At 33.9% G+C, this 17,883-nt stretch overlaps 1 protein-coding gene across 1 annotated transcript; it reads right to left on the bottom strand.

Moving 5' to 3' along the window:
* Positions 1–4,114: 4,114 nt before the first annotated feature.
* Positions 4,115–16,208, bottom strand: LOC149807518 (C-type lectin domain family 7 member A-like). Its single transcript, XM_089941032.1, has 5 exons — positions 16,127–16,208; positions 15,511–15,596; positions 13,761–13,860; positions 11,892–12,105; positions 4,115–4,367 (listed from the first exon to the last, which is right to left on the bottom strand). Exons 1-5 carry the CDS (start codon positions 16,170–16,172, stop codon positions 4,343–4,345), a joined length of 471 nt encoding a protein of 156 aa, XP_089797158.1. The 5' UTR covers positions 16,173–16,208; the 3' UTR covers positions 4,115–4,342.
* Between the last annotated feature and the right edge of the window lie 1,675 nt (positions 16,209–17,883).

The raw sequence follows: 17,883 nt of genomic DNA, 5'->3' as shown, positions 1-17,883 counted from the left end.
ATTCGAGGCTAGTGGCACATTCAAAATTTGAATTCATTAGGAGCGCCTTAGTAGCCTTAGTAATTCGTTCAGATTACTCTGTACCTTTGGACTAGTGATAAAACGTTTAAGACTATTATGATTTACTTCACAATATTGTGAGTTCTTTCTTATTTTTCACTTTGTATTTTAGGGCAATTAATTATTTGTTGAACTTTACACAACTTTTAGTTTTCGCTTTTTATCTGTTACTTAGTTTAAGGCTATAAATTTGAAACGTCTTAAGGTCAGTGTTTTACGCAGGCCGTATAAAATTGTTTTTAAAATATTAAAAATGTAGCTTTTCACATATCTGGTATTTGGCAATTTAGATTCGATTCCCTTGGTCTTTTAAGTTATTGTATGTATATGTGGGGGGGGGGGGGAGGGTCGCTGAATATATGCCTACACACATTTTTACTTTTGAAATTTCTAAATGCATGGAAAGCATGAACAGACTTTAGATACTTATCGCTAAATGTGTTGTTACACATTTAGCCCAATGCATTTATAGTGAATTCGTGTGTGTGTGTGTGTGTATGTGTGTAGTTTGTGGGATTGTTTCCAATAACGAATTAGTTAAGTGCAGTCATTTTATGTTCTGTCCCCTACATCAATGCTTATATGCTTCATTTCATAATTTCATTCTAGCAACGGGGCATCATGTTCCACCCAATCACATTATCCTGACAATATTTCGACCAGTCCTAACACTAACCTCTTAATGTTGAGCGCCAAACGAGGCAGCTGTTAGTCCCATTTATGTAAATATTTGGTATGACTTGCCCTGGATTCGAACCTGCAACCTGCGGCATCCGAGCGGACGCTCTAACCGTATAGTGAATGCAATTATACTATGTGGATGGAAAAACTTAGTCCCGTTTCTGTAATAAACTTGTTATGCACAGTCATATAATCTTTTAAGAACATTAGCTATGTAATGTTTGTGAAGGACGTCATCATTTATAACTTAGGTTGTGTTGTGTACGAGTCTTGCGTAAGTGTTATAGAAAGGTTATATCTGACGTCATTGTTTATCTGCGATGTTGTCCTAGTATAGGTTTTGCGGTCTGATAAGATATTCAGTGTAATTTGAGTCAAGCTTTTTGACATTGTTTAATGTGCAAAAGACACATGGTGGAAGACCATATTGTGTTAGCCTTGTCCGTCTGTCCGTCTATCCATCTCACCTTGGTTTGGCTTTGCGGTTTGGTCAACTTCAGGCACAGCGGAGGGTCATACATGTTCTATGAACACATTTCTATATTATGAATGTTTCCATGTACATTAATTCTACATTCATTCAGTGTTATTTTAGCTCACATATGAACTAAAAATGAATTAATTATCGATTACACCGTCTAAGCATAAAATAACAAACTAATGATCCTTATTTGATTTACACATGTCCTCCTTAGCAGAATTCCACCTATCAATTATCATTAGAATTTGCCTTTGATTTATGCACTACCTGTCCATCATCACTTACAATGAACCTAGCAAGACAATTTTAACATCACAAATTGTATTCAGTGGGAAATCATGCTTACAAAATGAGACTTTAATATTAACCTAGCATCTGTGAAATGCTTTTGTCACTTCGTGAGATATCACAAGTAGGTATATCATGTATGTATTTACTCCAATTTGTACGGTAGAGTAGGTTTCAAATCAAACATCAAACCATTGATTCCTGTAGTAAAGGCTTAGAGTACATGCAAAATACATCTTGATGTTAAAATAAAAAAAAAAAAAATAGGATGGGGAAAGAAATAATACATGCAAGATACCTTAAGGTTTCAACTAATTAGCCTGAAGAATATTACTAAATGGAAGACTGTTAATTTATTCTTATTTAAACATGATATTTGCAAGAAAAACAATATCTGAGTTTGAGTGCACACATCGAGTTAAGGTGTTCCTGGATTCGGGGTTAGGTAACTATGGTCCAGCTAGGCTGGATAAAGTGTAATAGTTAAGTATTTATTCAATTCAGAATTGCATACTTTACATATTCTTTTGTATTTTAGGGCATTTATTTTTTCAATTTATGTTATGATTTTTGCTTTGTTTAAAGGGCAAGAACAGTTTTCAGGAATTTGCTTTCCATGTTAAGGCAATTATGTTAAAATGTATTTTCCTTCAACCTATTCGTTTGATATATATGTATATGTATGTATGTATGTATGTATATATATATATATATATATATATATATATATATATATATATATATATATATATATATATATATCGATTTTAACAGAACAAACAATTCTGGACAAAAAATAACTTATCTGTAAGACAAACATTTCTCTCCACGAAAAGGGAAAATAAGGAATTTTCTTTGAAGACACCGATTACTATGTTAACCTCTGTACAGCACTTTCTCGTTATAACGCACATCATTATATCACGGTTCCTTTTGTAAGTAAGGTATTGTCAGAGATCATAATGTAATTCATAATGATGCATACTGTGGGCCTCCCTCTATGATTTATTGTGAAGCGATTCTGGATAATCGACACCTAACTGCAAATAATGCGCACCCAGTCCGGGTGTTATAATTTCCATTCACAATTTTTAATAGAATGAACCGAATGGACATTACGGATACTGCCTGCATTGGGGTTTGTATGACACATGAGCAAATAAGTTATTTTGTTTAATATCCTTTCTTGTTACATTGTATCATATACCATATGTCATAGAGCATGAGGAAGATACAATCTCTGAAAATAGAATAAATAGTTTTAAGTACATACGCAGTATCAGAACATATACATATGTGTAACCTTTTGCTGCAGTTTGTGTGGTCACCTGTAATCTGTGCAACTGAGATTTGTTTAATGCAGGTACACTGTACAACTGATTTGTCTTATTTCTATATATTTTGTGCAATTTAACATTTACTTTTCCTTACAGGTTTTCATTGCCCATATTATATGTCATATATACTTAGATTATAGATATGATATATATGGATATAAAACCTTACGAACGCTGTCTAATTGTCAAAAATATGCCCGTATAATCTGTTCAATTTCCTACCCTGAAACATTTCCAGGTTGTGTATTTAAGGCCTGAAAGTAAATATTATTTTTGTTTTTGTATGCTTGTTGTTCGTTTATATTTTTTCTTCCTTTTATATAGATTTATTTTGTATTGGGGCGAGGATGGCTTTGGGAGGTGCAATAACAAGTGGTATCACTAGCAAGGTAGTAACTTTTTTAAGCCTACCCTAACATTTTTATCAGCATTACCGTTCGTATATGTGCACAATGCGCACGCAACAGCCAACAGTGTAAACTCAGATCTGACAACTCATAATGTGTCATCGGATTAGGGCCTATACTCTTTGCTGGAGGACCTCGAGTGGCCGAGTGGTCTCAGGCACAAACCTTAACAGATCACTGATATCTCACCTCTGTCCTCGTGCGTTTGAGTCTAGGCTCAACCAAAGTGATTATGTTGGAAAGTTTGCCAGTAGCTTACCGTCGGTCTGTGGTTCTTACCGTGGTTTTTCTGGATTCTTCAACCATCAAGTATATTGGCCGCAATGTACAGACTATCATTTTCGTATGTGTTCAGTATTTCTATAATTTCCTTGTAGCTTCTGGGGCTTTGGTGTTTACAGTCTCGACGTGTGATGCCTAGCTTATCAGCACGGAAATTTTCTAATTGCAGATAAAATTGGATTCAGATAATCTAACAAATTCGAAGTATTAATGATTCTAATCAGTATTTTCTTGCATAGAAATCTGCTGAAAAGGTATCATGCATACGAATGTGTGTCTTGATAAGAAATACGATATAAGGGCTGAAATTATACCTAAGATCAATGCGTGATCCTGTGAATATATGAGAGAGAGAGAGAGAGAGAGAGAGAGAGAGAGAGAGATTTAATTCGTCTTTATAATGTGTATTACTTTTGAAAATGTATATAAATTCAAAGCAATCAACGCACAAAATGAAATACTACAGTGCTTTAGTGTGTGTATGTGTGTGTGTGTGTGTGTGTGTAGGGCTTGGCAGCACATCAGCATAACAAGACAATAATGGCTATGCAAAACCGATGTAAAGATAAACAACTGCAAAATCTTTCGGTGTTTTATTTGTAGATTACAAACCAGTAACAAATGTGATGCATGACAATGGATAGATACTGATCAACGTTTTCGGAAATTGGAAACATCTATCTCCCAACAAATATACTTGCGTTGAAAACATATCCCAGTGGTATGGTCATTTTTAAATTGGATGTATTGTACCAATTGTCCTATATCAGTGGCAGGTGACACGGATTAACCCCAAATGATTCTTTTCACCCAACAATCGGTTCTCCATGTCTGAAAAATAGATCACATTCTTGAGTGACTCTAAGTAGAAGAGATAAACAGGTATTGTTCATTTTCTCTCTTGGTATGTTTCAAACTGTTTTATTAATATATCTAAGATAATATAATAAATGTTTCCTTTATGAAAATTTAGTGGAGTCATTGCGAAGCAGCTCTATTTCTATCTTTAGAAATGGGAGAAATGTAGGCCTTTTTGCTCTTGAAAAACACCATGGATGCAGCACTTTTTTTCTTGACATACCAATATCTCCCATGAATAAAATTTTTAAGATGTTTAAAATGTGTCTACCTTTAATAATTTTATCAAATATTTTTCTTTTAAAAGAGATGTTTTTGTTGCTAAATTGACTGAAAAATGTGTGAATTATTTGTCAAATAGTATAACTAGGTATTTGATTTATTCAGTTTTCTTCGCGATACAATTTAAACATTGAATGAAAAAGAGTTATATTTACAGTGGGGCATTTTCTTCGTCTTCCTGCAAGGTAAGTCATGCAGCACTAATATTTTACTGTTATTCATAATTATTTTTAATTTTAAAATTTTCCATTTCAGACTAGTGGGGAGACATAGGGTGTCTGACCTTTAATAAAGTATACCAAGAATACATTGGAATATTTCCATCGTCTTTACGTTCAATGGTCTTACAATCGATCACTCTAATTTCAAATATAAATTACAGATGTGGTTGTTTGTGCATATAGCGTTAAATTTACCTTATAAACCAATGTAAGATTACGATTATACATTGATGGTCAGGTGTTAAGCATGCGATATATAAACTTGCCGTTATATCGATATTTGCCATGAACATACCCCTGTTCAGCTCTAACGGAAACATGTGCGATTATCGTCTCAAACACTGGACAAAACGGCAAAAGCAAAGGCATGCCTATCAGTTGTATACTTCATTTGCTACACCTTCTCGTTCAAAACAGAAGTTGTCCAGTCCATACTTCCTCAAAGGAAATTTTGCATGAGAATATCGTACAGGTAACTATCGCAATATTCAAGCTACATGGACTGTTAGAGGCGCATCTCGGCACGGCCACTCGGCATGTCAGTTGAAACTGTTTTGAATGTTTGGGGCGGAATTTAGCACACGTTAACTCTGCGTATTGAATCTTTGGAGCTCAAATTGTTGGCAAGCCATAAAAAGGGATTAAATTATATATGTGAAAATAAATGTTATCCATAATTGTTTCTCATATCCATGGAAAGATGTCAAAAAATGTAAGAAAAGAATTCCATGCATGTGAAATTGAGGCTTCCTTTACATACGTGAAATTCCATTAATTAATGAATGTTAGACCCTTATCTTGCATGTCTTTCTTTTTTCTTCCTCTGTTTAAGTGAAATCAAGTCAAACTAGTTCACGTGTGTGAAAAGAATTTAATAATTGTTAAAAAAGATACATTGCACAAATGTAAAATTTTTTCTTAACAAATTAATAATTCTCTTTCACGCATGTGATATTATGAAAGTATTCTAGAGATGGCAGGCAAGACAATTTTGGATTTCGTGATTCCTAATCCGTTCGTAAGATTCGTGTCTGATGTGAGACAGCTTCATGGTATAGGAAAGGCAAGAATTGTATACTTTGTTTATATAATGTGCTTAAATCACACGTTTTGCGGTTTTGACTTTGTGTTTGTGACACACTTTGCTGCTTACTTGCGCGCATTCTGGAAGTTTCATATTGTGTGTAGTAAACAAGAGCAGATAGCAAGAGAAAATATAAAGAGAGTCCTGGGTGATCTAGTAAGCGAGTCCAAAGATGTAGGATTATGTGGGCAGTTTCAGACCTTAGCATACTGTTTTCATTCGATGAAAGTTACCTTGCATAGCATTTAATATTTTTGAAGTGTTCTACATCACAGTAACTGATCTTGCCTTTCTTCAAGTCATTACCTTGAAAAAATATATTCTTGACAGATTGACATCGTTTATCGAGTAATTATTAAACAAGTAGCTTTTTGAGTGTTTTGATAGCTGAATTGAAAATTAGATTGTCAGCGTTGGTAGCCAAGGTTTAAGCTTTGCGTCTTGAAGTTCAGAATTTTTGGCGCATTATATACAAAGAGAGAGTACATAAGATTCCTAATATTAATGTTAATATTGTCCAAGTGTAGTTACTTTTCTGGCTAAAAAAAATACAGGTTTAGACACGATCTCCCTCTATTCCATGCAAAGATAGGTATGTCAATGGAATAAATGTATCATCGATAAATATGTTTTGGACTAGTGCAAGAAAAGTTTGCTTTTTTAAAATAAATTGAATTTGCCTAAACCAACATTTACGAAGATATCGTTTGGTGTGATAATTTCGAAAAACAAATATTAACTGAATGCATGTAAATACCTTTTTATCAATATATCTTTTGATTTCCATATCATCAAAAACTGTATTCGCTCAGCGTAATTTCATCAAATCTGAACAACTAAAATTCCTTCATACCGTACAGTCTAATTGTTTGTTATAGTAAACCAATATAACAACAATTATCAGATAAGTGTGTACATGTTATTTATTTTATATAATGTATCAATATATTTTGACATTATTAAAATATTTTGTTAATGTGTATTGTTTCACTAATTCTGAAAAACTGATACTCGTACTAAGGTAAAACAAAAATTATTTATATGGTGAAACCAGTCCAAATATAAGCTACACACTATTTGTACACACACACACACACACACACACACACACATTCATATATATATGCACATATATATATATATATATATATATATATATATATATATATATATATATATATATATATATATATATATATATTGTTTTGATATCCTGGTTTATTCAGCTGCTCAACGTTTATTACTAAAATGCAACTAATGTTATGTAATACACTAAGTTTACTTTTCCCACAATGCAACCAAATGGAATGTAATACACTTAGCTTACTTTTCCCCCAATGCATCCAAATGGAATGTAATACACTTAGCTTACATTTCTACCAATACAACCTAGACGTTATGTAATTCACCAAGTTTATTTGTATCACCAATGCAACCAAATAGCATGTAATACACTAAGTTTACTTTCCTACCAATGCAACCAAATATTATGTAATATACTACGTTTACTTTCTACCAGTGCAACCAAATGTTATGTAGTACACTAAATTTACTTATCTACCAATATAACAAATACGTTATGTAATACTCTAAGTTTACTTTCCTACCAATGCAACCTATACGTTAAGAAATACACCGAGTTTATGTTTCTACCAATACAACCTAATGATATGTAATACACTAAGTTTACCTTTCTACCAATACAACATATACGTAATGTAGTACGCTAAGTTTACTTTCTACAATCCAACCAAATGGAATGTAATACACTAAGTTTACGTTTCTAAGGATACAACCAAGACGTTATGTAAAACGTTAAGTTTAATTGTCTACCAGTAAAACCTAGACTTTATGAAATTCACTAAGTTTATTTGTATCACCAATGCAGTCTATACATTATGTAATTCACGAAGAGGATCGCGATCAAAATCACTGGCCTCTAGCGAATATTGCCATTTCATCTCTGTCAGCGTACGTTAGAATCTCTGGCTCGGCCAATGTGGGTATGTGCGAAAGTTTGCCAGTAGCTTCCCGTGGGTCGGTGGTTCTTAACGGAGTTTTCCCGGGTTCTTCCTCCACCACTTATGCTGGCCGCCATATATAGCCTATCATGCACAGAGAAATCGCGTTAAACCCAAAACAATAATAACAACAAGAACAACAATAATTTACTAAGTTTATCAAGCCATAAAATAATGTTGGCACAGACGATCCACTTGATATGCATAATGACGTTTACTTATCGCGATATCGTTATTTTATTTATGGACTGATTTAGATCGGTTGGTAAATTCCATATGATCAGCATATGTAATGCGCATGCGTATAACACGATCCATTTCACGTGCTTGCTGTATCAGAGGGAGTGAGCTCGAAACCTGCAGTTTATTCGTGTCTCTATTTGGTTCCTGCCGCAAAGGCGGGCGAAAGACAGAAATAGTATATATCCACTGTAAGATGTATGTGCATTAGTGCAACCAATCGTGTGTACTCAACTGTGATTTTGTTTATAAGAAAAAGTTATAAAACTTATATTTTTCGTGGATTCTTTTCTCTCTTATGAAGATGTGTATTACCTTCCAAAATGAAACACCGTTGGCTTCTCATGAGATTTATATCTTCCTTTTAAAACTCAAAACAGTAATTGGATTGTGTGTTTATCTCTGTGCAACGACTCTGGGTATGAGATACCTTTCTTTCCAAATTAAATGGAGATATTGGTGATTGTTTGGTTGCTTATGGAGTTCCAGGTAATGAAATATATTGCAAATGATCACCTAGTCAATAATTACTTCAAATAATGCTAAGTTATTCACAAGACGCTCTTAAAGCATATGGGAAGTGAAATATTTCAAACAACCTGTTAATTCATACTGTTTATTTACCTTAGAGACATTTCTAGGAAGCTATGTGTAATCCTTTGTCGAAGAAGTCCAAATCTGGCATGTGATAATGAAAGTTACCTCGCAGCAAATGCAAATAATTTCTCTCAATAGAAGACTATATATGTGAATCTTAGTAAGCACGGGGTATTCACAATAATCCTGATTAAATATAAAAACGGTAATATGATTAGGTGAACCACACATTTTTAATTATATTGTAAGCTTAAATTTTGTTCATATCTGTAATTTGTAGACAACATCTTTACATAGCTAACAAAATTCTTACTCTGCAAGAGTTCAAGGCCAGTTAAGCTAGGTTTTCCGTTGGAAATCTCTACGTTCTATTACATTATAGGTCACGTCAAAATGTGTATACATTGTGCTTTTATAAATAAATTATTCGTTCCTATTTTAAATCAGTCATATCTAATTAGACAGAAATTATTTACTTAAAATATTTATTGAAATTACTGAAGTGATCATTCATTGATAAGGGGATTTATGCAAGCTATTTTGGATATGTGTGCACTCATTCAAAGGCATACTGCACTGCATCAGTGTTACATAAGGACACTCAAGACTGTTGAAATTAATTCTGAACATTCTATATTTATTACTTTTGATAGTATATTTCGAAATATTTGAGATTTAATTCTCGTTAGAGTCTCTTGAATTTTTCATTTTTATTTCAGGCAAATAAATGGATTGTTGATTTTACTTAGCATAGGTGGTTTCACTTTCTTTCTGTTACACATTTTATATATGACCTAGAGTGTTAGCATAATTTGGGGCCTTGAACATGATCTAAATTTCTTTAAAACATTTCAGAAATATTAAAAATTGTTTTTAAAATTGAAATAAAGCGCTGCTCGCACAGCTGATGACTATTCCTTGATTCAAAGAGAGATTCATTTGACTGTAAGTTTTCCTCCCAGCAATGTGTTGGTAAAAACTTATCTCAATCTCGTGCAAGTACTTCCAAATTTCAATCTATCAAACGTTGAGAAATCGCCTTGTTTGGTCACAAACGTTGATCCTGTTCAAAGTGAAATCCCTGATTTGCATCATTCTTGTGCAGTTACCAGACCTATGGCAATATGAGTTCTTGAATGTATTGGTCAGGCTCTTGATGAGCTAACATTTAGTCCTGATATTGATCAATTAATAGTTATTGATAACTTTGATCCTCTTTTTATTACTCATTGCTTCAATTATAATCAGCGTGACTAAAGACAATCACTGTTTGTCAAACAGGAACAAGATCCTGAGATCTCATGTTTGTTTCACAGAGCTATTAGTGAAATTGAAACCACACGAGTTCCAGTTTATTTTATGAAAAATGGTGTCCTTATGAGAAAATGGAGACCAGCTGAGGTACCCGAGAGTGACGAGTGGTCCCTGAGCTATCACGTGCTCGTTCCGAGGTCGTACCGACAGGAACATTTTAGTCTATCTCATGAAATTCCATTGGCTGGTCATTTACAAAATCAATAAAACTTATCAAAATGACCTGAATAATTTTTTATTGGCCGAAAATTAAGTGATGTTTTTAAATACTGTTGATCTTGACACACTTGTCAATTGATAAGAACATCCGATCAAAATGATGCCCAATACTCATCTGCAACGTATTCTCGTATTTGCTGAAGGTTTTAGCAGAATAATATTACACTCTGTTGGTTCATTTCATAAGACCCATCATACTTCCTGTCCATAATGTTTACGTACGCAACATTTCCAGAGGAATTTCTTTTAGAAATATCTAAACCAAATCTATTGTAAAAACTCTGATTAAGTTCTTTTCTAGCACTTGTTGGTCTTCCCAACAAAATGTCTATCCTGATTAAAGGTAAACTTTAACGTCTGCATGTTTCCAACATATTGTGAGTCAGTTAGACATCATAGTTTAAAGCTTCTACCTATCATCCTTAAAGTCAAGAAAATTTAGAAAGATTTTATCCAACTTTGAAGAACATGATTTTGTCATATTGCATTTTTACAGGAAAGGATTTGGACGAGCTCGTTTATTTTCTGTTAGGTTTTCGGTTCAGGAATCACTGGGGTTTATTCCTTTTGAACTAGTTTTTAGACATACTGTGCGTGGACCATTGAAGTCATTAAAGAGAAATCTTCTTTCAATGAAGATTAAAAGTTACTCTTCTTGACTATGCCTGATTTCATTTTTATGTCGTCAACGTCTTTGAAGTAGCAAGAACTAATCTACGCCCTACTCGGTGAAAAATGAAATTAAGGAGTTTTCAGTCATTTTGTGATAAAGTTCTAGCTCTGTTGCCCACACATCAAAATCCTCTTGGGGCTAAATTGTATTGTTCTTATACAAAAGAAATGAAAGTAAATGACCAAAATTATATCATTTACACTCATGGGAAGCGGAAACATATATACGTTTGTCTTGTAAATGTGTTAAAGGAGCATATTGATAAAGACAACACATATAATTATTCCACAAACTTAGTTGTACCTGTCCCACACAGTGAGGATGTAAATGATGGAATGCACTATGACCGTAGTGACAATGTTTTAACGAATCATCGGAATTTAGAAATGTAAACAATCTGGACCATAGGAAAAGTGGATGTTCAAATCGTGTTACAGCCTTGCTATCAATTCTATATTGAGTCACAACGAGGCTTCAGAGCAGAGAAGGCCAACATCGATATGATTTTCCGAATGATACAACAGCAAAAGAAGTACAGGGACAAAGAAGGCCGCTATACATAGTATTCATTGTCCTTATAATGGCCTTAAATCTTGTCAGCATAAGCAGATTATTCAAGATGCTAGAAAAGATTGAACGTCTCCTCAGCGTGATTTACTAATCCATTGTTGTATAGGAATATGTCAGATGAGAAGTAGCTGCACTGTCTCATTGATTTGTGTTCTATAATTTTGTTGAAAAGAACAAAAGAAGGATGATGATGATGATGATGATGATGGTGGTGGTGTTGGTGGTGGTGGTGGTGAATCCTTAAATTTTTAACTTATTTGTAGCCCCGTAACTTACTCGTCTTCACAAATGAAGTATGCAGCTCTGTCGCAATTATCGCCATTCATGTAGAAATTCTCATGTTCAAGAAGCCCTATGCAGGCGTCATGACCATTAGGTTCTCCAGGCGCCCACATTTTGAGTTGCATGACGTCATGGCTAGGATACCACATCCAGTGACCTATGGAACTGTTGTAAAAAGCGCCGATCCAAAACTCTATTGCTCTGGGATCTGAAAAAAGGATCTAATATTTAGCTGTGTATACTGCGCACTGAAGGATCTGAAATAACTGTGTTTAACTAAATGTCACACTAGGACACAAACAGAATAAATCCAGATCGTCCTTAGCATTATTCTTGATGATTTAGAGATATGCAGTTCTTTTCCCTTATGATTTATGTAAACATCGTCCTTTTGATTTATGTAAACATCGTCCTTATGATTTATGTAAACATCCTTGACCCTGATCTTTTTCATGTGACGGCAGAAATGGAGTTCCATTTAGGTAGGCACTACACTCGGTGATGTCCTAGTTTTGCTTCAAACGAAGGAAAGCCTCATACTGAAAGTGTCAGAGAAAACAGGGAAAGCATTTAAAGCCTAATTTGAAGGATGTTTGATAAATGTAAAGGAAGCATACCTATCCATGAATATGGTGTTTCCCGAAAGAAGTGCTATTTCTGCAGGTGTGTCAATTAGTATAGTTACACTCAAAATCTGCTTCAGACATAAAACTGTAAGTTACTTATACAAAAAATAAATTTTAATTACACTCTTGGAAAGTGTAGATTAAGTTTATAAATATGTAATTTCCTAGTTCTGGTTTGCGAATTTCATACCTCATTAGTTTATTTCTCAATTTGAATACACCGAGAGTTGTAATCTGTAAATAAGTATAATGACAATAACAAAAGCCGATAGATTATTCATTTTTACTGTAAATATTCAGAATTTTTTTATTCATATTGATGGATTAAATTAATTTGACATCTTATAAAAGCTTCATGCAACTGTGTTCAAACTTTTGTTGAGATAATTTCGCAGTACATTCTGTCGTGATCAGAACCGAGACAGACCAGAGTAAATTTTGGGAAAACTTGGGCCATTTTAAAGATGAGTTATAAAATGTATCTTCTAGCATTGCTAATAATAAAGGCGGACGAGAGAAGATAGTTCTGTCTTCGGTGAGATTGAAAAACGTATTGGCGGTTTGAAGAAGTAATCTGGATTGGCTAAACTAAACGAGGGTGTGCGTGTTTCCAGACGGAATTCAGGCTTTTAAGAAATTCACCTCGCCCAACTAATCATAAGCTCTGAGGTTAGCCAGAATTTAGCCCCAAGACTTAATAAGCTGTATTTTTCTCGTTAAATTGTCCAAGGGACGCGTGTCTGAAATTACAGTCGTTTATTTTCGGTGGAGTAAATTAGAGTGTAAAACGAAAACTTTCAATGTGACAAAAACTTTATAAATGGGTTAACATGCTAAGATTTCTTTATAAAATGGAGCATACATCACGTAAAAACAGCCTAAACCCAAAATTGGATTCTGCTTAGCTGTTCGGCCTCCCTAACTACTGATACAGTGGTTGACCGATTAAACTCGAAGCCTAATTTATATCGTATGAATGTCATTTGGCTGTAGAAGGAACACTAATTAATCTGTATATCCGCAAATTTCAAAAACTTTCTATATCTTTGATATTAGACAGATTACTAAACGTTTCTACTTGAACAATTATAGCAATCAAAGTTCATTTGGAATATATCCTACTACCCTTTCAAGTCTATCTAACCGGTCATTAAAGTAACCCCCTGAGAGAGAAAGAGAGAGAGAGAGATGGAGAAATAGAGACATACACAGACTGATGAACAGTCGCCCTACTCACCGTCAATATGATAGTGTTGTCGCAGCTGGTTTCGGATAAAGTTGAATTCAATGTGATCATCAATCTTTATCGGTATCCATCCACGGCTAATGCAGTATTGCTAAAATTATTGACGAACATTGCTTGACTTATATTATTTCTATAAAAGCCCCTACATCACACTTAGAACACTGAACAGTCGATTGACCAATTAATCTAAGTCAAGATACTTAAACCCAAGTTGATATGGAAGCTTAACTGTTGTCTAGGAGACATCCAATACTCACCTTTGACAGAATATGACAAGTAAAATAGTCCTACCAAAGTTTTTTTAAAATGCCAACGTTTTATTGGAGGAGCTATTTGAACACGATTTTCACCTGGTTGCAATGGACGCTAAAACGTTCCTTGGAATACTATAAAAAGATTGTCTCTTGGCATCAAGATTTGGTGTTGTGAGATCAGAAGGTATCAACTATATAGTTTTTACCAGAGCAACGCAGATGCTAGGGAGACCATACGTAATACGCATGCAAAGTCTGTGACAAATTTGCCCAATGCCATTTGGATATGATAAAATATACTTTCACCTGCTCGATGATTTTACCAAGAGCATTCAATCAGAATAAGTTCTCCACCTGGTTGAGAACCAAACGATCGAGTGATAGGCCACCAAAAATACCATTTTGTAAGAACACGTTGTGAGACATTTTTCCACAAATTGTAAATCGATATAATTAACATATAATGCATTTTACTGAAACGTATGCATTGTGTAAAATACTTTTTTAACCATAGTAAAATAGCTGAAATATGTTCCAGTAGCTAAAGATGCTATGTTCCTTCAACATAACTATACCATATCTTGTTTTTTAAAAATGGCTCCTAAGTTGAAGATATTAAACCTCCCACTGTGCTGTTCCAGAAATAAAATTACATATCTATGAATTGAACTTATAATACTACTTTAAGTGGTTCTTTCATAGTCGACAACTAATGAACGTCATCCGATAAGAAATAAACAGACAAGAGAAATCAACAAAATACAGACCACAATGCGCACGCATACATGCCACAAAATATATGTAATATATTATTATTCTTATTATTATAACAAAAATGTAAACCATATGTTTATCAAATTATCCTATATACAGATGTACTATTGCAATACTAACAAATATATTGGAATTAAATAATGAAATGCCGCAATTCTATTAAAATTCAAAGAACATTCAAGTTTTCTTTCCTCTTCTCACGTTCAATCCGGTATGTATACTTGTATGTCTGAGCTTGTAATAAACATAAATCATTTGTCTACCAGCACTGCGCCATAAGTAGCTTGCAATATTAATACAAAATGAATTTTAACAATATCCTACTTATCAATATTTAATGATTCTTGATAAAATGTTTCAAAATCTTCATGAAGTATTTTTTTTCTTCTCAAAGCATAAATGTAACTAAAGAAAGACAAATAAATTTGTTTGAATTCGTTAATCTGAGACTCAAACACAACTTGATGTTTCTCCAACATCAGGGACTTAGACGCCTTTAATTATCACAGGCTTTTGTTTGGCTTCCATTATCCAAAAATATACTGCTACTGTACCTAATTAAAATAAGCTTTTTTAGATTGGTTCTTTCATCATTTGTTTAGATGTCTGTGTAATTTTATTATTAGTCTCTATTGTCGTTACGTACATCACCATGATACTGAGATTGTATTGAATGCAATAATCATAAAATAAATGTATATAATTTTGCATACCGTTGCCAAGTACCAACGCTCGTCATGTTCTATGAATCTGTAACAGGAACTGTTGCACACTGACCAATCTCGTCCTTGTGCCAGGACTGAAGAATATATGAATTTCAATTAATAGATTATGTATAGAGCGATAATATTTTTGTAATATACTGTATCATAAACATAGAGTGGAGGAATATAGTATTATAGCTGAAATACGTTCCATTGGATATATATATATATATATATATATATATATATATATATATATATATATATATATATATATATATATATATATATATATATATATATATATTTTGATCAGTATATGTTCCTAAATACACGATGCAACAGTAGACTAGACCTTGTCGGTATAAGATTTATACCCGAACCATTCTGGTCGCCACTCCAGTACGCAAACCACTGAACAACTGAGAATCCAGCACGCTAGCCATTGACCAACTGAGAATCCAGCATGCTAGCCACTGACCAACTGAGAATGCAGCACGCTAGCCACTGAACAATCGCTACTCCTGTTTTAAAAGCATATAGCTTTCAATCTCTTTTCTATAGCAAAGATACAGTCTGCATCATTATCATGACATCTATAATTATGATTGTGTCATTGTCTCACCTGTTGATGTAAGGATTGAAGTAATCCATACTATTAAGAAAATCATGTCTGAATTGGAATGTGCATACGTTGTCAGTTGTGTTTACAGAGACATATATTATGAATTGGCGTTCTTTTAAGTGCCAATGCTTCTTAAAAACTGCCTTGCCTTGTCGAGGAATACTGAAAATGCTCTTTCTGTTATTTTTTTTTTGACTCTTGTACATGGAATACTCAAAACGTGTCTTTATAAATAGTTTTTTCCACATGTACCTTTCAATGTGTAGCGGGTGGATTTGACTTTTCATAACAAGTATAACGCACATCAGCCAAACAACGGATACCGTGCAGCACCAAGTGGGTCGACAGAGAGATAACATGCGGACCCTAGGCTCGAATTTGATCGTAGATAATTTGGTTGATACCGCTTATCGAATGTTTACAAGTTTTCACTACAAGTACTACTCTCTGAAGAATACACTGGGCAACTTCGATATCAGTCAAATAACTAGACAGTAAATTAATATTCCTGTACCAACAAAGGACAATACATAAACACAACAATACACTTTGATTGTTGTTGTGTTCTGCGATTACTTTTATCAATTTTATTTAACAAAGAATTGAAAGAAAAAAAATCATGTACAATACATACATTCCCCGATCACGGTAGTATGTATGTATGTATGCATGCATGCATGCATGCATGCATGTATGTATACGTAAGTTACGGTCTCACCCATGACTGTATAAAGATTACCTATTTCGGTCACATGGAGCATCATCACAGAGCTATTACTGGGCATAAAGTTTGTTTGTTTTGGTCATATGGATCATCGTGATGAACCCATGACAGGGCATAAAGGCTGGTTATATCGGTTACAATGGAACATCACGAACCCATGACAGGGCATAAAGGTTGCTTATTTCGGTTACAATGGAACATCATCACGGACCCATTACAGGGCATAAAGGCTGCATATTTCGGTCACATGGGGCAACATGATGGACAATGACTGAGCATAAAGGATGCCTATTTTGGTCAAATGGATCATCGTCAGATAAATACAAATTCGCTACAGTTACTTGCGTATTCGTCATCTATATTCCAACAGAGCATTCCAGGTATAATGATATACAATCTATTGTAGACATTGTAGGTCTCGTTACGCTTTCCATCTTGTGACCTTTTGTCTAGGCTTGAGGTCTGCATTCCGTCCAATGAAAAAAAAAAAAAATATATATATATATATATATATATATATATATATATATATATATATATATATATATATATATATATATATATAATTAAGTTTGCAGTCAGGGAAAACTTCTTCCAGTGGTGATATGTACCCTACACTGGCTATCCATATGATCCAGAATCAAACACAAAATTTGTTCTCTGTGCTACGTTTCACTGACGGACTCTAGTCCAACATACCTATCCGACCTCACTCAGGTGTACACACCAGCAAGATACTTACGCTCCTCTTCTGACAATCGTTTACTCGTTATTCCCACTATGAAAACAAAGTCATATGGACAGCGGTCTTTTGCATATCAGAGACCAGCAACGTGGATTGCCCACTGAACTAAGACACAAAGACACAGTGATCACATTCAAGAGTGCTCTCAAAATTCACTTATTTCGACTGCAAGATCAAACTTAAGGACCTAATAATGTTTCATACCTTAAATATTCTCAGCATGTTTTTCTATGTTTTCTAATTTCATGGTGTTTGTTTTTGTAATCGTATCATTATATATTTTTTTAT

This window comes from Sinohyriopsis cumingii, chromosome 1 (genome assembly GCF_028554795.1).
Source record: "Sinohyriopsis cumingii isolate HCF-2022 chromosome 1, ASM2855479v2, whole genome shotgun sequence".
In the NCBI taxonomy this organism is placed as follows: Eukaryota; Metazoa; Mollusca; class Bivalvia; order Unionida; family Unionidae; genus Sinohyriopsis; species Sinohyriopsis cumingii.
The sequence above is the reverse complement of the archived record's forward strand: the minus strand, read 5'-3'. Positions and strand labels throughout refer to the sequence as shown.